The sequence below is a fragment of the Phocoena phocoena genome, chromosome 12, assembly GCF_963924675.1.
Source record: "Phocoena phocoena chromosome 12, mPhoPho1.1, whole genome shotgun sequence".
Taxonomy (NCBI): domain Eukaryota; kingdom Metazoa; phylum Chordata; class Mammalia; order Artiodactyla; family Phocoenidae; genus Phocoena; species Phocoena phocoena.
The window spans coordinates 47,049,845-47,065,901 of NC_089230.1; the positions used below are offsets into that span (position 1 = coordinate 47,049,845).

The following is a 16,057-nucleotide window of genomic DNA, read 5'->3' on the forward strand; positions in this document are numbered from 1 at the left end:
CATTGACCCATCCACATTGGTACCCCACATAATTGTAGCTCAACTTCACCCCGAAGCCTTGGAAAGGTTACATGACAGACAGATGTAGTAGGCATGAGATTACAGGGCAAAAGGAAGAGGTCGGAGCTGTGGGCAGTATATTTGACAGGCTCATACACTGCAAGCCTTGTTCCGAGCCCCTTACAAAGCACCTCTTTAGGACGGAAACAAGATGTTCTTTGTAAATAAAAGTTCATGCATTTGAGTAATGAAGTCATTTTCCAGTGCTGCAGTGAAATATATTCTTCTCCCAAGCCCTCTGGGTGAGGACTGTCAGGGGGAAGAGGGTGGCCAGCCAGTCTCCAGGGAAGGTATGAGCACAAACAGTGCAGTAGCCTGTCTCTAGAAAATGAGAAACACTGCCCAAGAAAGGGGGTGCCCTCCCCCTCTGCCATCTGAGAGCATCCACCTCCGGCTCCAGCCCAGGAATCCCTTTTCCACCCACTTTACTGCAAACTATCAGGGCCACATAAAAGATGTACATAAATATAGATAAGACATCCGGCACCTTGGCTAAATAAATAAGAGATGTGAGGAAGCAATCACAAAAGCTGAATATTCATCTGGGGCCCTTGGAGGGGCTCCAAACTGAGAGGGGAGGGGAGGCCGCCAGGAAAGGCCCGGCCACGGTGTCTGAAAGACCAACTTGGAGGGGGAGGGCCTGGAAGTGAAGGTAAAAAGGGAGTGGTGAAAATGGGTGTGGGAAGGAAGCCAGGACAGCGCAGCCCTCAATCCCGACTGCCAGGGACAGGAGGTGGCCGGCGCTCGCGGGGCTCGCCCCAAACGCATCCGCCTCTTGATGCTGAGCTTTAAGCTCCATCCATCTGTACATTCTGCAGCGAGAGCCTCTGGGGAGAGAGAGAGAAAGTGAGAGAGAGAAACGGAGGGGGGAGACAGAAAGAGGAGAGAGAGAGAAGGGGGGGGGTGGAGCAGGCTCTGGCTTACTCTCTCACTCTTCCTTTTTCTACTAAGTTGCTCCCTGGGCTGCCTTGAGTTCCCACATCTGGATACTGCAGACGCACAGAAGGTAAAATAAGTGAGGCACCGCTGCACCACAGGGGGGACCGGCGAGGACCAACAGTGGCCGAGCCCCTGGAAGAGCCCTGTCGGATGTCAGCGGAGAGATGGCTTTGAGCTCAGCCTGGTACGCAGTCCTGCCCCTGTGGCTCCTCTGGGGCGCCGCCTGCTCCCGCGCCGCGTCTGGGGACGACAGCGCTTCTCCTTTTGACATTGAAGGGAGCTCAGCGGTCGGCCAACTAGACCTGCCTGAGACCATCGAGGCCCGCGTGGCTCTCGGAAGTCTGCCGCCTGCTGCCAAGGTACAGTGCCCCTGCCATTGTCACCCTGCTGGGGCACCTGTGCCCCGTGTTGTGTGTGTCACACTTGTGTCCCCCTCTCTCCCCACCCCCTTTCCCTTCCCCACCCGCCTTATGAGTTTCACCTGGACGGGTCAGTTCAGAAACTTGAAATAAAGAGTTTTACTTTGTACGTTAGATTTGGACTTTGTGATTTGAGAGCTGAGGCTTTGGAACACATCCCTGTTCAAGCTGGTAAAAGGGCATGTGTCTTGCATACTCTGAGTTAGTAGGCTAGACTCTCAGCTGGGGCTGCAGTAGCACGTCTGTGACTTTCCGCCGCTTGTTATGTCCCAATAGAGTCATTTTTGTCAAGCCACACCACTTAATGTGTGTGCCCTGTCACTGGCTTCCTGCTCCTCTGTGATGTTAGGACAGTGGGAACAATACTGCAGGACTAATCTTTTTGTCACAAATTAAACAGAAGGTCCTCTGCAAGAGGGGAGGGTGAAGAGTGGGTGAGGGCACTAAAGCTGTTAGGAAACTGCAGAGCAGTTACCTTAAATAGACACAAGCCATTGTATTTCAGAAACAAGAAGTCATGATGAAAGTCAAGCCCCATCCCAAATGTAAAAATGACAGAGATATGCTACTGATGATATGCTTATTCAAAGAGCTGCTGTTTGAATCCCTTGCAAAAGCATTTATGTTAAAAGCAAAACCAAAGTGTAGAAACTGGGTAAAGGTGGATGAATCCAGAGTAAGTGATTTAAGAACCCCCTGAGCCGAGACGGACAACAGCATGTCCAGGGCGTGGGAGACACGAAATAGGAGGAAAATGAAGTCACCTAAGTTCATGGGAAAGGAAAGAGCAGTTGACCTAACAACACACACACGCACACACACACACACACACGCACATGCACACACACACACACACACCCCCATAGCTATGATTACAGCAACTATAGAACCAAAGCAGTTATGTGGATTGATACATTTCTAATGCCATTGATGCATTTCTAGTGCCATTTCTAACAGCACTGAAGTCTGGATTATTGCTATTAGTCCTACTAATTGTTAGTATAACCGTAGTTATTAAACTACTAATAAGATAATATGCATGAAGATGGTCCTTCTCCAGGAATGAGCCCTACCCACACCCCAAAATGAGGGGAGGATGGGTAGGGCCAAAGCATACCAACTCCCATTGTGGTGTGAAATGTAATCCCCATGAGAAAGAGGGGCACGCCTCCTGGTCAACTTTGTACTCAGACATGGGGAGAAGCCAGACCAGGAGACACTCCACACAATGAGAAGGCTTCACTTCTCTACAGGCTTGGAATCAACCCCCCAGGAAGCATTATCTCCACCTGTTGCTTTGAGTGGAAAGTTCCAGAATGAAACGCTTAAGAGTAGGATTGCCAGATAGAATACAGGACACCCAATTAAATTTGAATTTCAGATAAACAGCAAATAGATTTTGGTTATGTCTCAAATATTTCATGGGATGTATTTATACTAAAATTTTTTTCACTGTTTATCTGAAATTCAGTTTATCTGGGCATCCTATCTTTTTACCTGCTAATTCTAAAAAGACAGGCACACATAACTTTTTGTAACTCTCATCTCACAAAACGTAAGAAAATAATTGATTTTTTTAGGGAACCTTAAATTTATTGCTGAAACCCTGAGCAACTGCTTATATACTCGTATGTTCAGTGAAATAATATGAAGGCAGCACAGCAGAGGGTTTTAGATTGCAGGCTTTGCAGTCTGATGGTCCCAAGTTCAAATTTCAGCTTGCCTGCTCCTTACCTTGGGCAAACTACAGATGCCCAACTTGCAGATAAAGAAACTGAGACTTAGATAAGTTATTGATGTCTACTTCATATTTCATACAGTTACTGTGATGAAATTAGATAAAATACATAGAGGACTTAACACAGTGACTAACATGTATAAATGCTTAATACATCCTACGTGTTGTCTCTATTATTATTATAAAAAATACATGGCTAGTTGGATTAAAAGAAACCCTTATTTGGGAATATTTCTCAGAACTTTATTTTTATGGTGCCATTTTACTTAATATTGCTTGTCTGTATCCTTCCAATCAAAAAGAATGTCATGTAGTATGTTAAATTTGTAATACTGTCGGAGACTAATAGGTCCAGAATGCCCGTTGAGGCTTCTGGTTTAGGGAAACAGAATCTATTAGTCATTCCGAAGGGTCATATGATGTAGAAAGGGTGGGATTGGGGTAATTATGTTCCCACTGCATAGTTTCACATAATGCCCTCCAGTCAGCCTGCAGTCCCACAGCGATTCCAACGCCCCACCATTCGGGTTTCCCATGCTTTTTATAGCCAGTAAGGAGACCTGAAAGCAAATACATTCTGGAGATTTAATAACATGGTACAACCACTCCACTGAATTGGTTCAGGAGGTTATATTTCATCTGTAGAGAAAAAGAGAACATGGACTCATACAAGACATTATTCGTGGGCGTTTGGAGAGGTGGATGGAAGGATATTCTAAAAATACATTCATTTTATTTGAATCGGATATATATATAAATGGTCATTCCTCAATTCTCCTTCAAAGGGAAGAAAGAAAACTAGTAAAGCAAGCATGGAGCAGTGGGAGGTGCTAGGCTGACGGCCTTCCTAAGGCTCTCCCACACCCCTCCATAGCAGGACTGGCATCCTCTCCACCCTCAGCACAAACTAGGGCATACTGGTGCACAGTGTGGGTTAGGAGAACAAATACATTCAACATGCACTGAATAAAAGGATGGGAAGCATGGGCTGACCAAGAAGGAACGCCCCTCCTTTCCTTCTAAAATAAGCACAAGCTCCTCCAGGATGCAGAGAATTTGAAAACAGGAGCACCACGGGTGCTAGTTGGTAGGATTTTCCTACTATCTGCTTTTTTACAAGCAGATAATTTACTGAGTCCATTATTTCTGAGTATATGGTGAGAACAATGATTCTCAGCAGGTGGGGTTGGGCAAAGGGGAAACTAGGTAGTGTCAAAAAGTGTATTTAGTATTCTAATATTCCACTTTTAAGAAAAGAAAGACTTAATTTTATTATACACATTATAGCAAGTGAAACTAGGCAAAAGTCTTCTTGGCCAATACGGAGATGCAGAAGAATGGGAGGGGACACAAGGATGGAGATGGGAACAGTCCCCCAGAAGAGGGTATCAGAGTGTCCTTAGGAAGAATGACATTCTGGTTTATCAAAAAGAAGCAGGAGTTAAACAAGGTCAAGAACACAGGTTAGAGGTTGATTAAAAGAAACGCTTAGTTGGGAATATTTCTCAGAACTTTATTTTATGGTGCTATTTTACTTAACATTGCCATATCCCTGTTGTCTATATCCTTCGTGGCTGGAAAGAAGCCACCCAGAGACTCAGAGAGGAGTGGGGACTTTGCTGGAAGGGCAAAGCGGGAGGTGGTGGAAGGCGACAGTGCTGTTACTGCCTTTGGTAGATTATTGAGAAAATAAGGAAAATAATTGACAATACTGAGCAAACTTCCCTGAGAGGGGAAACCAGGAGTTTATCTCCTGATAACCTGATTGGATTTTGCAGTTGCTGCTCTTAGCTTCCCTCCAAGAAGATTCGTGCCCCATGAACCACAAATGTACCTCGTGCTAGACAAACTTGCTTGCTAAGAAAAAAAAAGCAATATGAACTAGACTAATTTTGCAGGGCTTTTCTTCTAGACACCCTTCATGGTTGATCTGTGATCCCATGCTCCAACACGTAGTTAGGTGCCCTGCCACTAAAGGATTGTAGTATGTTTATTAAAAGACAGCTCAGATCCCTTTCACTATCTGCTTTCCGTTGCCTTATCTTGCTCCCTTACTTTGAGAAAGGCTTTGTAGAACAACATCAAGACTTCCAGTCACTGGCCTAGGCCATCATTCTATACCACTGTTCAACAGAGCAGTTGGTAATTTAACACCCACACCCCACCCCCAGCCTGGCATGCAGTCATTATTTCACTCACTTAATACCATCCAAAGAGCAGGTTTGGAGACCTACCATGTACACAGTAATAAAGCAGGCACCAGGCGGGACAGAAAGAAGGCAGAGTCACATCCCTACCCTCAAGGAGTAAGCAATCTAAGACAGAAAAATATACACGTAGCCACTATATAAAGCAGAATGAATTTATGTTCTGTAAGAGCGGCTATCAGCTAAGTGCCATGGGGCTAATGTGGAAAAAGTATTACTCCTGGGCTAGGCCAGTAGGGCACAGCCACTTACTCACCAAACACCAAAGAAAGTTCCTGGGAAACATTATTTTAGAAGGACTGGAATACAGTAATGGTAATAATAATAATAGCGTGGCTTATCGATGACACTCATTGAGTATTTACCACGTGCCAGACACTGGTCTAAGCACTTTCCATGAGTTATTTCCTTTAACCCTCATAACAGTTCAGTGGGATTGGCGTACTTATTATCTCATTTTGCAAACGTGGAAACTGAGGCACAAAGCATTTGCCCAGGCAACCTGCCTGGTAAGTGGCCCAGCTAGGAAGGAGTTTATGAAAGTAATTCAACTGTGCAAGAATATCTAGAAAAATGTGGTGAGGTAAATGTAACTATCTGTAGGAACAATTTTAGTCAAAGTTTGATAATTTCTTAAAGTGAAGATATATAAAATACCATTCAAAGACCATTTATGCAGTGCTTCCTAGATGAGTAGCATAAATTACATGGCCTATCTTACAGAATTTATTATAAAACTGCTGGAAAACAGAGAATTCCATTTGCTATAATTCCAGAGTTCTCAGATTTAACCAGAAGAAATGGTTTTTTTTAATTGTGGTAAAATATACACAAAATTTATTATTTTAACCATTTTTAAGTGGCATTATTAGGTCATCATCATCCATCACCACCCATCACCATCACTACCATCCATCTCCAAAACTTTCACCTTCCTAAACTCAAATTCAATACACATTAAACAATAATTCCTGTTAGCCTTTTCCCCAGGCCCTGGCAACCACCATTCTACTCTCCGTTTCTATGAATCTGACTACTCTAGGTATCTCATATAAGCGGAATCTACAGTATTTGTCATTTTGTGCCTGGCTTATTGCACTTAACATAACGTGGTCAAGGTTCATCTATGTTGTAGCATTTGCCCAAATTTCATTCCCTTTTAAGGCTGAATAATATTCTACTGTATGTAATATCACATTTTACTTATCCATTTGTCTGTTGATGGACATTGAGTTATTTCTACCTTTTGGCTACCGTGAATAGTGCTGCTATGAACATTGGTCTACAATTATCCATCAGAGTCCCTGCTTTCAGTCCTTTTGAGTATATACCTAGAAGTGGAATTGCTGATCCTATGCAACAGAGACAGTTTTAAAACTCAGATTTTTACAGAGGCCGAGCAAAAAATAACTGGGTAGGGAAAGGAACACATCCTGTGAGTGGGGGGGCCCAAGCAACAGCAGAGGACGGGATGCCTCTTCCAGAGGGCACCCACCTCTCTGTGTTGCCAGGCCTTCTGTTTTTTTACAAGAAGACAGAATCTGGATTCTTAAGTGAAATTGCTGACTCAGTTTTTTTAATGCCCTGTGGGAAGCACATCTGAGGACTGTTTATTTGCAGTCTCTGCTTTACGACATTTGAAATTCACCTTTCATCAAAGGCACAATGTGGGCATCTAGCCAGACAGATATGCTATGAATCCAGCTCCCCTACTTTCTAGCTGTTTGACTTTAGGCAAATTAGTGCATTTTTCAGAGGCTCCGTCTGTTTGATTTTAAAATGAATACAAATGTATTTTCTTTGCAAGATATTTGTGAAATTTAAGTGAAATCGTGTGTATAAGCTGCCTAACTCAGTCTGCCCTCATCCTCTCTTCTCTCCCTCCCTCCTCACCCTTTTTCTTCCATTATCTGTTTTTATCTACCTGCGAGTTCAGATTTGTAGTATCAGTCTATTTTCATCTAAATTTTTACTTATTCTGTAAATTTGATTACTTTCAACTTTTGCTTACAAATTTGCTGATTATCCAACATTGGACAAGAAGGAGACTAGTTTAACTATTAAAATAATTGTATCCCTAATGGTTCTTTAAACATAACCTTTCCCCAGAAATAGGATAATCTGAGCAGTTAAGAGAAATGAATGAGTTTTCCCAAATACCCAAAAAACTAAACAAAAAACCCAGCATATTTGCTATGACAAGGACTATAACCTTTTTTTTTCCCTTTCACAATTAAATTCTAAAATCTGACTTGTCATAGATTCTTGAAGCATATAATGCTAAAAACACTCCTCTCCTTTAGGGTTTTTATGTGCTGAAAGTAACCACATAAATATAATGATGGCCAGACATAGTTATGAGACATTTGATTGGTTAGAAACCATTAAAATCAGATTGCCAGTACATGCTTTGAGTTACAAAACTTAGCATTTCCAAACAATTACTTTCGTGTTTTCTAAAGCAAATAATCTGCTACTTGACTGAGATATAGTGACCACATAGAAGAATATTTAAATATCTACTCCAGCATTTGCCAAAAAGCAGCATTCTTTTTTCAATTGCTTTTCTTTTTGCTCCTAGTGTGGTAAAGTTAAATTCTGGGAAATGGTTTACTAAAGGGAAGTTTAACCACAGATGTTTGTAATTCCAACTTAAGTTTCCCATCAAAGTCTTAATGAAATTCAGCTGCCAAGCAGTCAGCTCTGAATCTGAGTCTTTTTATCATGAGAAACTTGGGGAAAACAGCATTCTGAGGCTGACTGGTAGTGGGAAACTGTTCATGTTCAAGCCCAAATCCTCTACATGAAGGAAAAAAAAAATACACGAAGAAACAAATTCTCTTAAAAAAAACAAAAAAGGCTTGGGGGGTGGTCAAATGTACTTTAAGTAACATGTAATACGGCCCTCTTTTCACTTCCAGGAATTTCTTAGTTTGTGTGTTGTGTTTTGCTGGAGGCTAGAGATCTAGTGTTTACCTAAATGGAGTAAAGTATCAATGTTTATGACTCCATGAGAACCAATGAGTTGGAGAAATCCCATAACATTAACAGCTGCATTAACCCAAGCCCCCTGGAGACTAGAGCAGTGACCCATGCTGCATACTACAGCTAAAAGGATGCTTGAGCACAGTGCAGATTCTGTATATTAGTATTTATTTTGAAATTATGCCTTCCATTCCATGGAGTGGCATGATTACTTTAAAGGAAATCAAGATGTCTAGAGATCAAAGATGTCTTCACTAAAACTCACCTTGGACGTGACTGTTACATGCAACACTGTTGTCTGTTTACAAAGTGAACTGCAACATGGCACACTGCACTGAGCAGCTCTGTAAAGCCAAACGTCGACCCAAAGGAATGCATAATATAGACACAAGCAGAAGGCAAGATAAATGTCTAAAAAGCCTTGTACCGTGGGATGCCAGGGCTGTAGAATCATCTAGAATCACTGCAAGAGCCAGAGCACAAATTCAGGGTTTAAAATCATGGCTGGCTGCTTCTTCCACACAGAATTATTCCACAGTGCCTTTCAAGGTTCACAGCCACAGTGTGTATGTTTCCCTTTGATGATCAGTGATATAATTTGACAAGCTAAGTGTGCCCTAAGTGTAACCTCTCTTCCTGCCGATATGCCATGAGTCCTAGGAGCAGCAGAGCAGTTCTGTCATCTGTGATTCTGTTAATCCCCAGGTCACAGGTGAGGTGCTAAATGCCTGTTATTTGGAGACTGAACTGAGTTTGAATGCCTGGAGATGGGCCAGTGTTTCTTTGTGGTGAATGAGTAACTGCCTCATTCTATATTGTTCCCTTGGAATTGCTGGCTGTCGTGATCAATGCCAGCAGACACCCTGAAATTCCTCTCATCAGGGACAAGCCCTGAAGCCTCTATTGCAGCACAGAATTCAGCATAGAGGAGACGGGTTTGAATGCGGAGCCAGTGGGTGGTTATTATTGGATGCATAACTCTATTGGACCTTGCACTGGGAACCATAAAATCAAAGGGATCATAGGATGTTAGATCTAGAAAGAGAGTTGAGAGATTCAAACCCTCTCATTTTGTAGGTAAGGAAGCTGGGTTTCAGAGGGGTTGGGGTGCTTCACTCAAGGACACAAAGTTCCTTAGCAGCAGTGCCAGGAACTATGTCTTCTGACTTCCAGCCTTATTTTCTTTCAAATTATTTCAATCAACTGAATCATCCTTAGCTTTAGAACTGGGGATCATTAAGTAAAATATATATTTTTTAATAAAATATATATATGTATACACACATATATATATATACACACACACAGATATATCTTTAAGAGAAGAATTATTTACTTCTAATATACTATCACTTTACTCTTCATTGTTTCTAGTTAACCTTAAGTTGAATCATCAGTAGGAGAGTCTCCCAGAATTGAGTGGAGTGGGGAAAGCACTGAACCGTGAGTCTGGAACTAACTATTCTTGTCCATGGCCGTGCCACTAACAGCCAGATTACCCTTACCAGTTAAAGGAACCTGGGTAAATCCCTTCACCTCCTGGGACAGCTTGAAAAGAACAAAACAAAATCAAGGTTACTTCAAGCAACCAAGTTCTATAACTGGCTAATAAATAGATCAAATTGTAAACTACTTAAAGGGGAGCTGACCTAAGGAACAGAATCACTCAGAGTCACAGCTGCTGTCCTAGTTAGAACCCCAAGATTTAGTATCCAGAACCTGAGGGAAACACAGGGTCCTGATCTGGTTAAGAGGGTTGGGTGGGGATGGTTTAAGAGTCCTTTTTCCTGCTTCCTTCAGGGTCAGAGCTGAGAATGGTTTGCAGGACAGAGCACTGGCCCAGCCACTGACAGGAGCCTTTCCAAGATGACACGCCCAGGAGGTTTCCCAGCCAGCATCCGGTGCAGACACCTAAGTGTGCCCAATGAATATTAATGGTCTCCCATGCCAGGGTTCCTGCTGCCATCTGCCCTCTCCAGACCCTTCAGGGTGACCCTAAGCATGAAGCTCCACATGGAAAAACAAGAAGGATGACAATGGATGAGATAAGGGACATGGGGACTTGTGTCCCTGAATCTTCTAAAACTTAAGTGACATGTGACAGAGGGTCCAGAGAGGAGAATGTCTTTTCACTCTGCACAAAAGGAAGGAAGAGCCAGTGAGGGATTATTAATTCACTGTAAACATCGACTGAAATCACTGCATTATAGTAGACACACTAATGCCACCAACTAAGCCTTCATGACAACGTAAAGAGGAAGCTTAATTTGATAGCCTGCTCTAGATTGAGCAGAATGCAACATTTGGAAGCAAATATTTTAAAGGGCCTTTCTGGAAGTCAGAATCGCCAGTGTGTGAGGGAGCCTGCCCTGGGGGTGTGAATGACTGTGGGGAGGAGGGGTCGAAATCATGGAGGCCCCAAATGTGGCCCAAGGACAGCGGCACCAGCGGCACGAGGACCCGTACTGGGAATGCAGACTCCCAGGTCCCACTCCGGAATCAGAATCTGCATTTTCACCAGATGCCCAGGTTGTTCACATGCACATTAAAGTATAAGAAGCACTCGTCTCTAAAGTGCAGCTGGCCTTAGATTTTACTGGACTTCAGGAAATTGAGAATCCAGAAAAGGGAAGCGTTTCTGACATAATTATAGAGGGGCCTATAAAATAAAACCAAATCATGGCTGCATGAGGCTAGTGAGAGAGCTCATAGGCCCACCGGGGTACTAGCCCCCAGCCTGGAAAGGTGCACCTTAGAATAAAAATCAAGCTTCAAAGAAAATTGCTGCTTCAAGGCATCTGGAGGAGCTGAGAAGGTAATATCACTTCCTGAAACCCTGGCCCGCACGCAGCAGGTGTTCAGGAAGGGAATTTAAAGAAAGACATGAATAATAATAATATTTTTAATGTTTATTAAAATGCTTAGAGGATATCAAACAAACAGACAAAAAAGCCAGACATGAAGTGATAAGGAAGGTTTCCTACTCCCAGCACACACAGCCTAGAAACAGGACCACTGGAGATCTGTGTCCTTGAGGGGAAGGGAGCAGAGACAGGAAGAATTTACTTGTGGAACCTTCTTGGAAACAGGGCATTGCCAGACTCTTAGGAAATAGTGGGATTATAACGTTCTCTCTTGCTAACAAGGGAAGCTTTCTAATTCAGGATAGTGTGTCTTCGGGGAGTGAGGAGTGTGGTCTCTGGCCTAAACTAGAAAGAAACTTGATAAGAGATATGGAAGAGCTAGCTCCCCGGAATGAGAATTGCCAAGGCTAGCCCCCAAAATGGAACCTCTCTAGAGGGATTGAGATTTGCAGGAAAGTGCTCTTGAGACAGGGTCTCGGTCTCCTCCTGCATCAGCAGTCATCTCCATTCTCCTGGCCCATTCCAGGTCTCCTTGATGCAGCCACAGCCCTGAGAGGGCCCCTTGTTATTCTGTAACAGCCTTACAGGACAGCTGTCACCCTTTTGATTTTAATGCCTAACCACCTGCTTAGCACTAGCTGTGTCCTAGGCATTGTTTGAGGTGCTCTATGTGTATTATTAATTTTGCTCATAAGCTAATGAGGAAGGCACTGCTATTAGCACTATTTTACACTTGAGGAAACTGAGTCATCTAGAAGTTGAATAATTTACCCAAGATCACAGTTTAGGGAATCTGGCTCCAAGCTCTTAATCTCTGTCCTGTAAATGACCCTCTAATGTCTGTTTCTAAATCTCAGAGTGTCTTACAATAGCTCAGCTAACAAGGGTCCCCAGTATCATCCAGGAATGCCAGAGTGGTCTTAGAAGCTGATGAGTCTATTTAAAGAACATTTAACTTAGTGGTATGTTTATACTTTGACTTGTTTTTCAAGTTATAGAGTAAACTCACTCTATCATCTCAATAACAATACGAGGTTCTTCTTTAGGCATAATAGGAATAAAGATTGACATAATATCTGAATGTATACGTATTTATGTGTCTCCAAATATGCTAAGCATTAGTCATTTCAGTGGAATCCTGAGTTTACATTAGGGACCTACAACTTAAAAGAACTTGATAGAAGGCTAAAGAAAGAACTTGAACTGTAGTAAAAGCAGGATCTCAGGGGAAATGATTAGACAAAGTATATCAATCATAGGAAAACTGAATGAAGTCTTAGAAACTATTTATCTTTAAAAATTTTTCTTTATAAAGGAAAATATGGAAAGAAATGGAGTTTGGCAACTGAAAGGATTCAAGTCAGACCTAAAAGACACATAAGCTGTTAACTTCTTTCCTAGAAATTTTTTTTAACCTTTGCTTTTCATTGCTTTTGTTATTTTTTTTAACTTTAATTTTTTTTTAACATCTTTATTGGGGTATAATTGCTTTACAATGGTGTGTTAGTTTCTGCTTTATAACAAAGTGAATCAGTTATACATATACATATGTTCCCATATCTCTTCCCGCTTGCGTCTCCCTCCCTCCCACACTCCCTATCCCACCCCTCCAGGTGGTCGCAAAGCACCGAGCTGATCTCCCTGGGCTATGCGGCTGCTTCCCACTAGCTATCTACCTTACGTTTGGTAGTGTACGTATGTCCATGCCTCTCTCTCACTTTGTCACAGCTCACCCTTCCCCTGAGAAAACCATAATTCAAAAAGAGTCATGTACCAAACTGTTCATTGCAGCTCTATTTACAATAGCCCGGAGATGGAAACAACCTAAGTGCCCATCATTGGATGAATGGATAAAGAAGATGTGGCACATATATACAATGGAATATTACTCAGCCATAAAAAGAAACGAAATTGAGCTATCTGTAATGAGGTGGATAGACCTAGAGTCTGTCATACAGAGTGAAGTAAGTCAGAAAGAGAAAGACAAATACCGTATGCTAACACATATATAGGGAATTTAAGGGGAAAAAAATGTCATGAAGAACCTAGGGGTAAGACAGGAATAAAGACACAGACCTACTACAGAACGGACTTTCCTAGAAATTTTCAAGCACTATATAAAACAACATGTCTGAAATAAGTGAGTTATTCATTCAGCTCAAGTGATTAAGAGCTGAGAGGAACCAGGCAAGGCATCAGTGATTCTGTCTGGAACAAACCCAGGTAGCCTCCACCCTGCTGGACCAGGAGGATAGCTCTGCTAGCAGCAGTCACTTGTGGAGTCTGCTGTTAGCCTGGAAGAAAGGAAGGTCCCCCAGATAATCACGCCCAAGAATCTCTACTGCTTCTCCTATCCCTCTAGCCTCAGCTTTTGAAATGTTTTGCTTACTGTCTTAGTTTGCTAAGTCTGCCATAATGTTATACCACAAACTGGGAGATTTAAACAACAGAAATTTATTTTCTTACCTTTCTGGAGGCTAGAAGTCTGGAATCAAGGTGCCATCAGGCTTGGTTTCTGGTGAGAGCTCACTTCCTGGATTGTAGATGGCCACCTTCTCTCTGAGTCCTCACATGGCCTTTTTCCTGTGCACATGCAGAGAGAGAGAGAGAGAGAGAGAGAGAGAGAGAGAGAGATCTCATCCTCTTTTATAAAAACACCAGTTCTACCAGATTAAAGCCTTACCCTTACGATCTCACTTAACCTTTACTAGCCTCTTGTATGCCCTACCTCCAAGTACACTCATATTAGGCACAGAACTTCAACATATGAATTGGGATGGAGGAGGGGTGTTAACTGAGTTGGTAACACCTACCAAGGGAAGCGTGGTAAGCAGTAACTCTTTTTTTAATTAGGCAAATTAATGTATAATAGCAAAAGAGAGCTTCTGGTAAAATTAGTAGTGTTATCACTCTGTATTAACCTCAGCCAAAAGCAAAAACAAACACAAAAATTTCATTAGCATTTCATTTTGATTGTATATTTTTATGAATGTGTCACAAGTAATTTTTATTAGATATTTTGAAATATGGAGAATAGTACATTCAGCCCTATATTGCCATCTTGTATTCCTTAGGTGTTCAGGGACACTTGATTGATTACCATTAATGTTTTTATTCTCTTATTTTAAAAAGGTACCTACTACCTCAGCCAAGTTGCTTTGTATGATATAAACAGGAATAGAATCCAGTCAAAGAGATAAAACAAGTAAACAGTAGTGTAATACAACTAAATGTTATCAAAACTCTTAGAGGGTTTAGAAGGAATGTTCACTCCTGGTGGGAAGTTCACAAGTGAATTCATGGAAGAGGTGACATTTGAGTTGAATCCTTAAGATTGAAGAAAATTCAAGCTGAGGCGATAGGATAAGTAAAGTCAAAAGACACAGGGTTCTTCTGGAAAGGGATATAGTCCTAGTTGGTGGTACTGGATAACAGGGAGCCACTGAAGATTTCAGAGCAGAAAAGATGCTCAATGAGAATTCTTCATCAACATTAATCTGGACATGGGCTATTGGATGGAGGACGCAGTAGGCAGCAGAGAGCCTGGAATCGGGGTAACTTATATCATGTATTGGTAATTGTCCAGGAACGAGTAAGAAGGGTCTGGATTTAGATAGTGGCCATGGTCTGGAAGGGAGAAAACAGACGCTGGGGTCATTGCAGAGATTCTATCAGATGACTTGCCCTGTTTTGGAGAGCAAGGATGACAGAGAAGTCAGAGGTGCTGCTGCTGTTTGGAGAAATGTATTACATCATGGGAAAAAATCTTGAGTTCAAAGACCTTTTAACACAAGACCTACTAAATCAGTGGCTTTCAAGCTGAGGCTTCATGGAAATGCATTGCCTTGGGTATAACTTGGGGTAAGGGAGGCTGAGCAGCAAGAAGTGGGGGCTCTTCTTCCTTCAACCAGTGCATCTTTTTAATCTGTCTTATAGATGAATTCTACATGAGATTTCCCTGGGAAAAAAGGAATTCTCTGCCCTACAATGTTTGAGAACCATGGTGCTGGGGGCTTCCGAGTTGATATTCTAAATCATGACAGGTCTCCAAAATATTGCCCAAAATCTCATTCAAATCAGTGCTTCCTAGGCAGTTTCTCAGTGTTACATATACCTGCCTCTGGGCCAGTGCATATTGCTGATTGCACAGAGCTGCTGGTGTTCTGAGCATCTCTGCTGCGGCTCCAAACACAAGTTAGAAATCACTGAACAACTGGTGCTCTCCTAAGAGATATTTATATGCTTCCTGTTCCCTGTCTGAGGATATTTTTGGCCCTTTCCTAGGAAATTCCACTCTTGTCTCAGTTATTAACTGGGAGTGCTGAGGAAAAGGCAAAGGAGTTTTGGAAAGTTTTGGAGGGTGGTAGTGGGTTGAACCGATAACCGGTATCTTTCAGTCCTCATAGGAACAGTCAGATGTTTGCATGGTTCTTATTTTTCTAAACCAATGGTTTCATCATTATTAACATCATCTTATCCTAAACCTAAACAGTTACTCACCTGCACTCTGACCTAAAAAGACAGCTCTTAGTCTTACTTTCCCCTCCCTCAACACTGGATTACACCCACCTTTGGTCCTTCATCTCCAAGGGCCAAAATGCTTCCACTATGAGTGTTATGTCTATTAAAAGGGAGAAAATAAACATCTAAAACCACATTTGATTTTTTTTATTTGAATGAGAAAAGTGACACCTTAAGCATTTCACAGTGTCATTAAGGCAAGTTGCCACTTATTTTATTTTGCTTTATGACATATATTCAGAACACTGAGAACTGATCTGATAAATTAGGAAAGCTTCCTATATATCTCAACCCAAGTTTAAAGAGCACAGCTTTCAAAAAGCT

The 16,057-nt window shown here is 42.1% G+C and overlaps 1 protein-coding gene across 1 annotated transcript in view; it reads left to right on the forward strand.

Annotated features, from left to right (window-relative positions):
- The first annotated feature begins 820 nt into the window (after positions 1-820).
- Positions 821-16,057, forward strand: part of LAMA4 (laminin subunit alpha 4) — a 149,830-nt gene continuing 134,593 nt past the window's right edge. Inside the window, exon 1 of the mRNA XM_065888640.1 lies at positions 821-1,358. Coding sequence (XP_065744712.1) covers positions 1,164-1,358 — 195 coding nt within the window. The 5' untranslated portion in view covers positions 821-1,163. The remainder of the gene's footprint in view (positions 1,359-16,057) is intronic.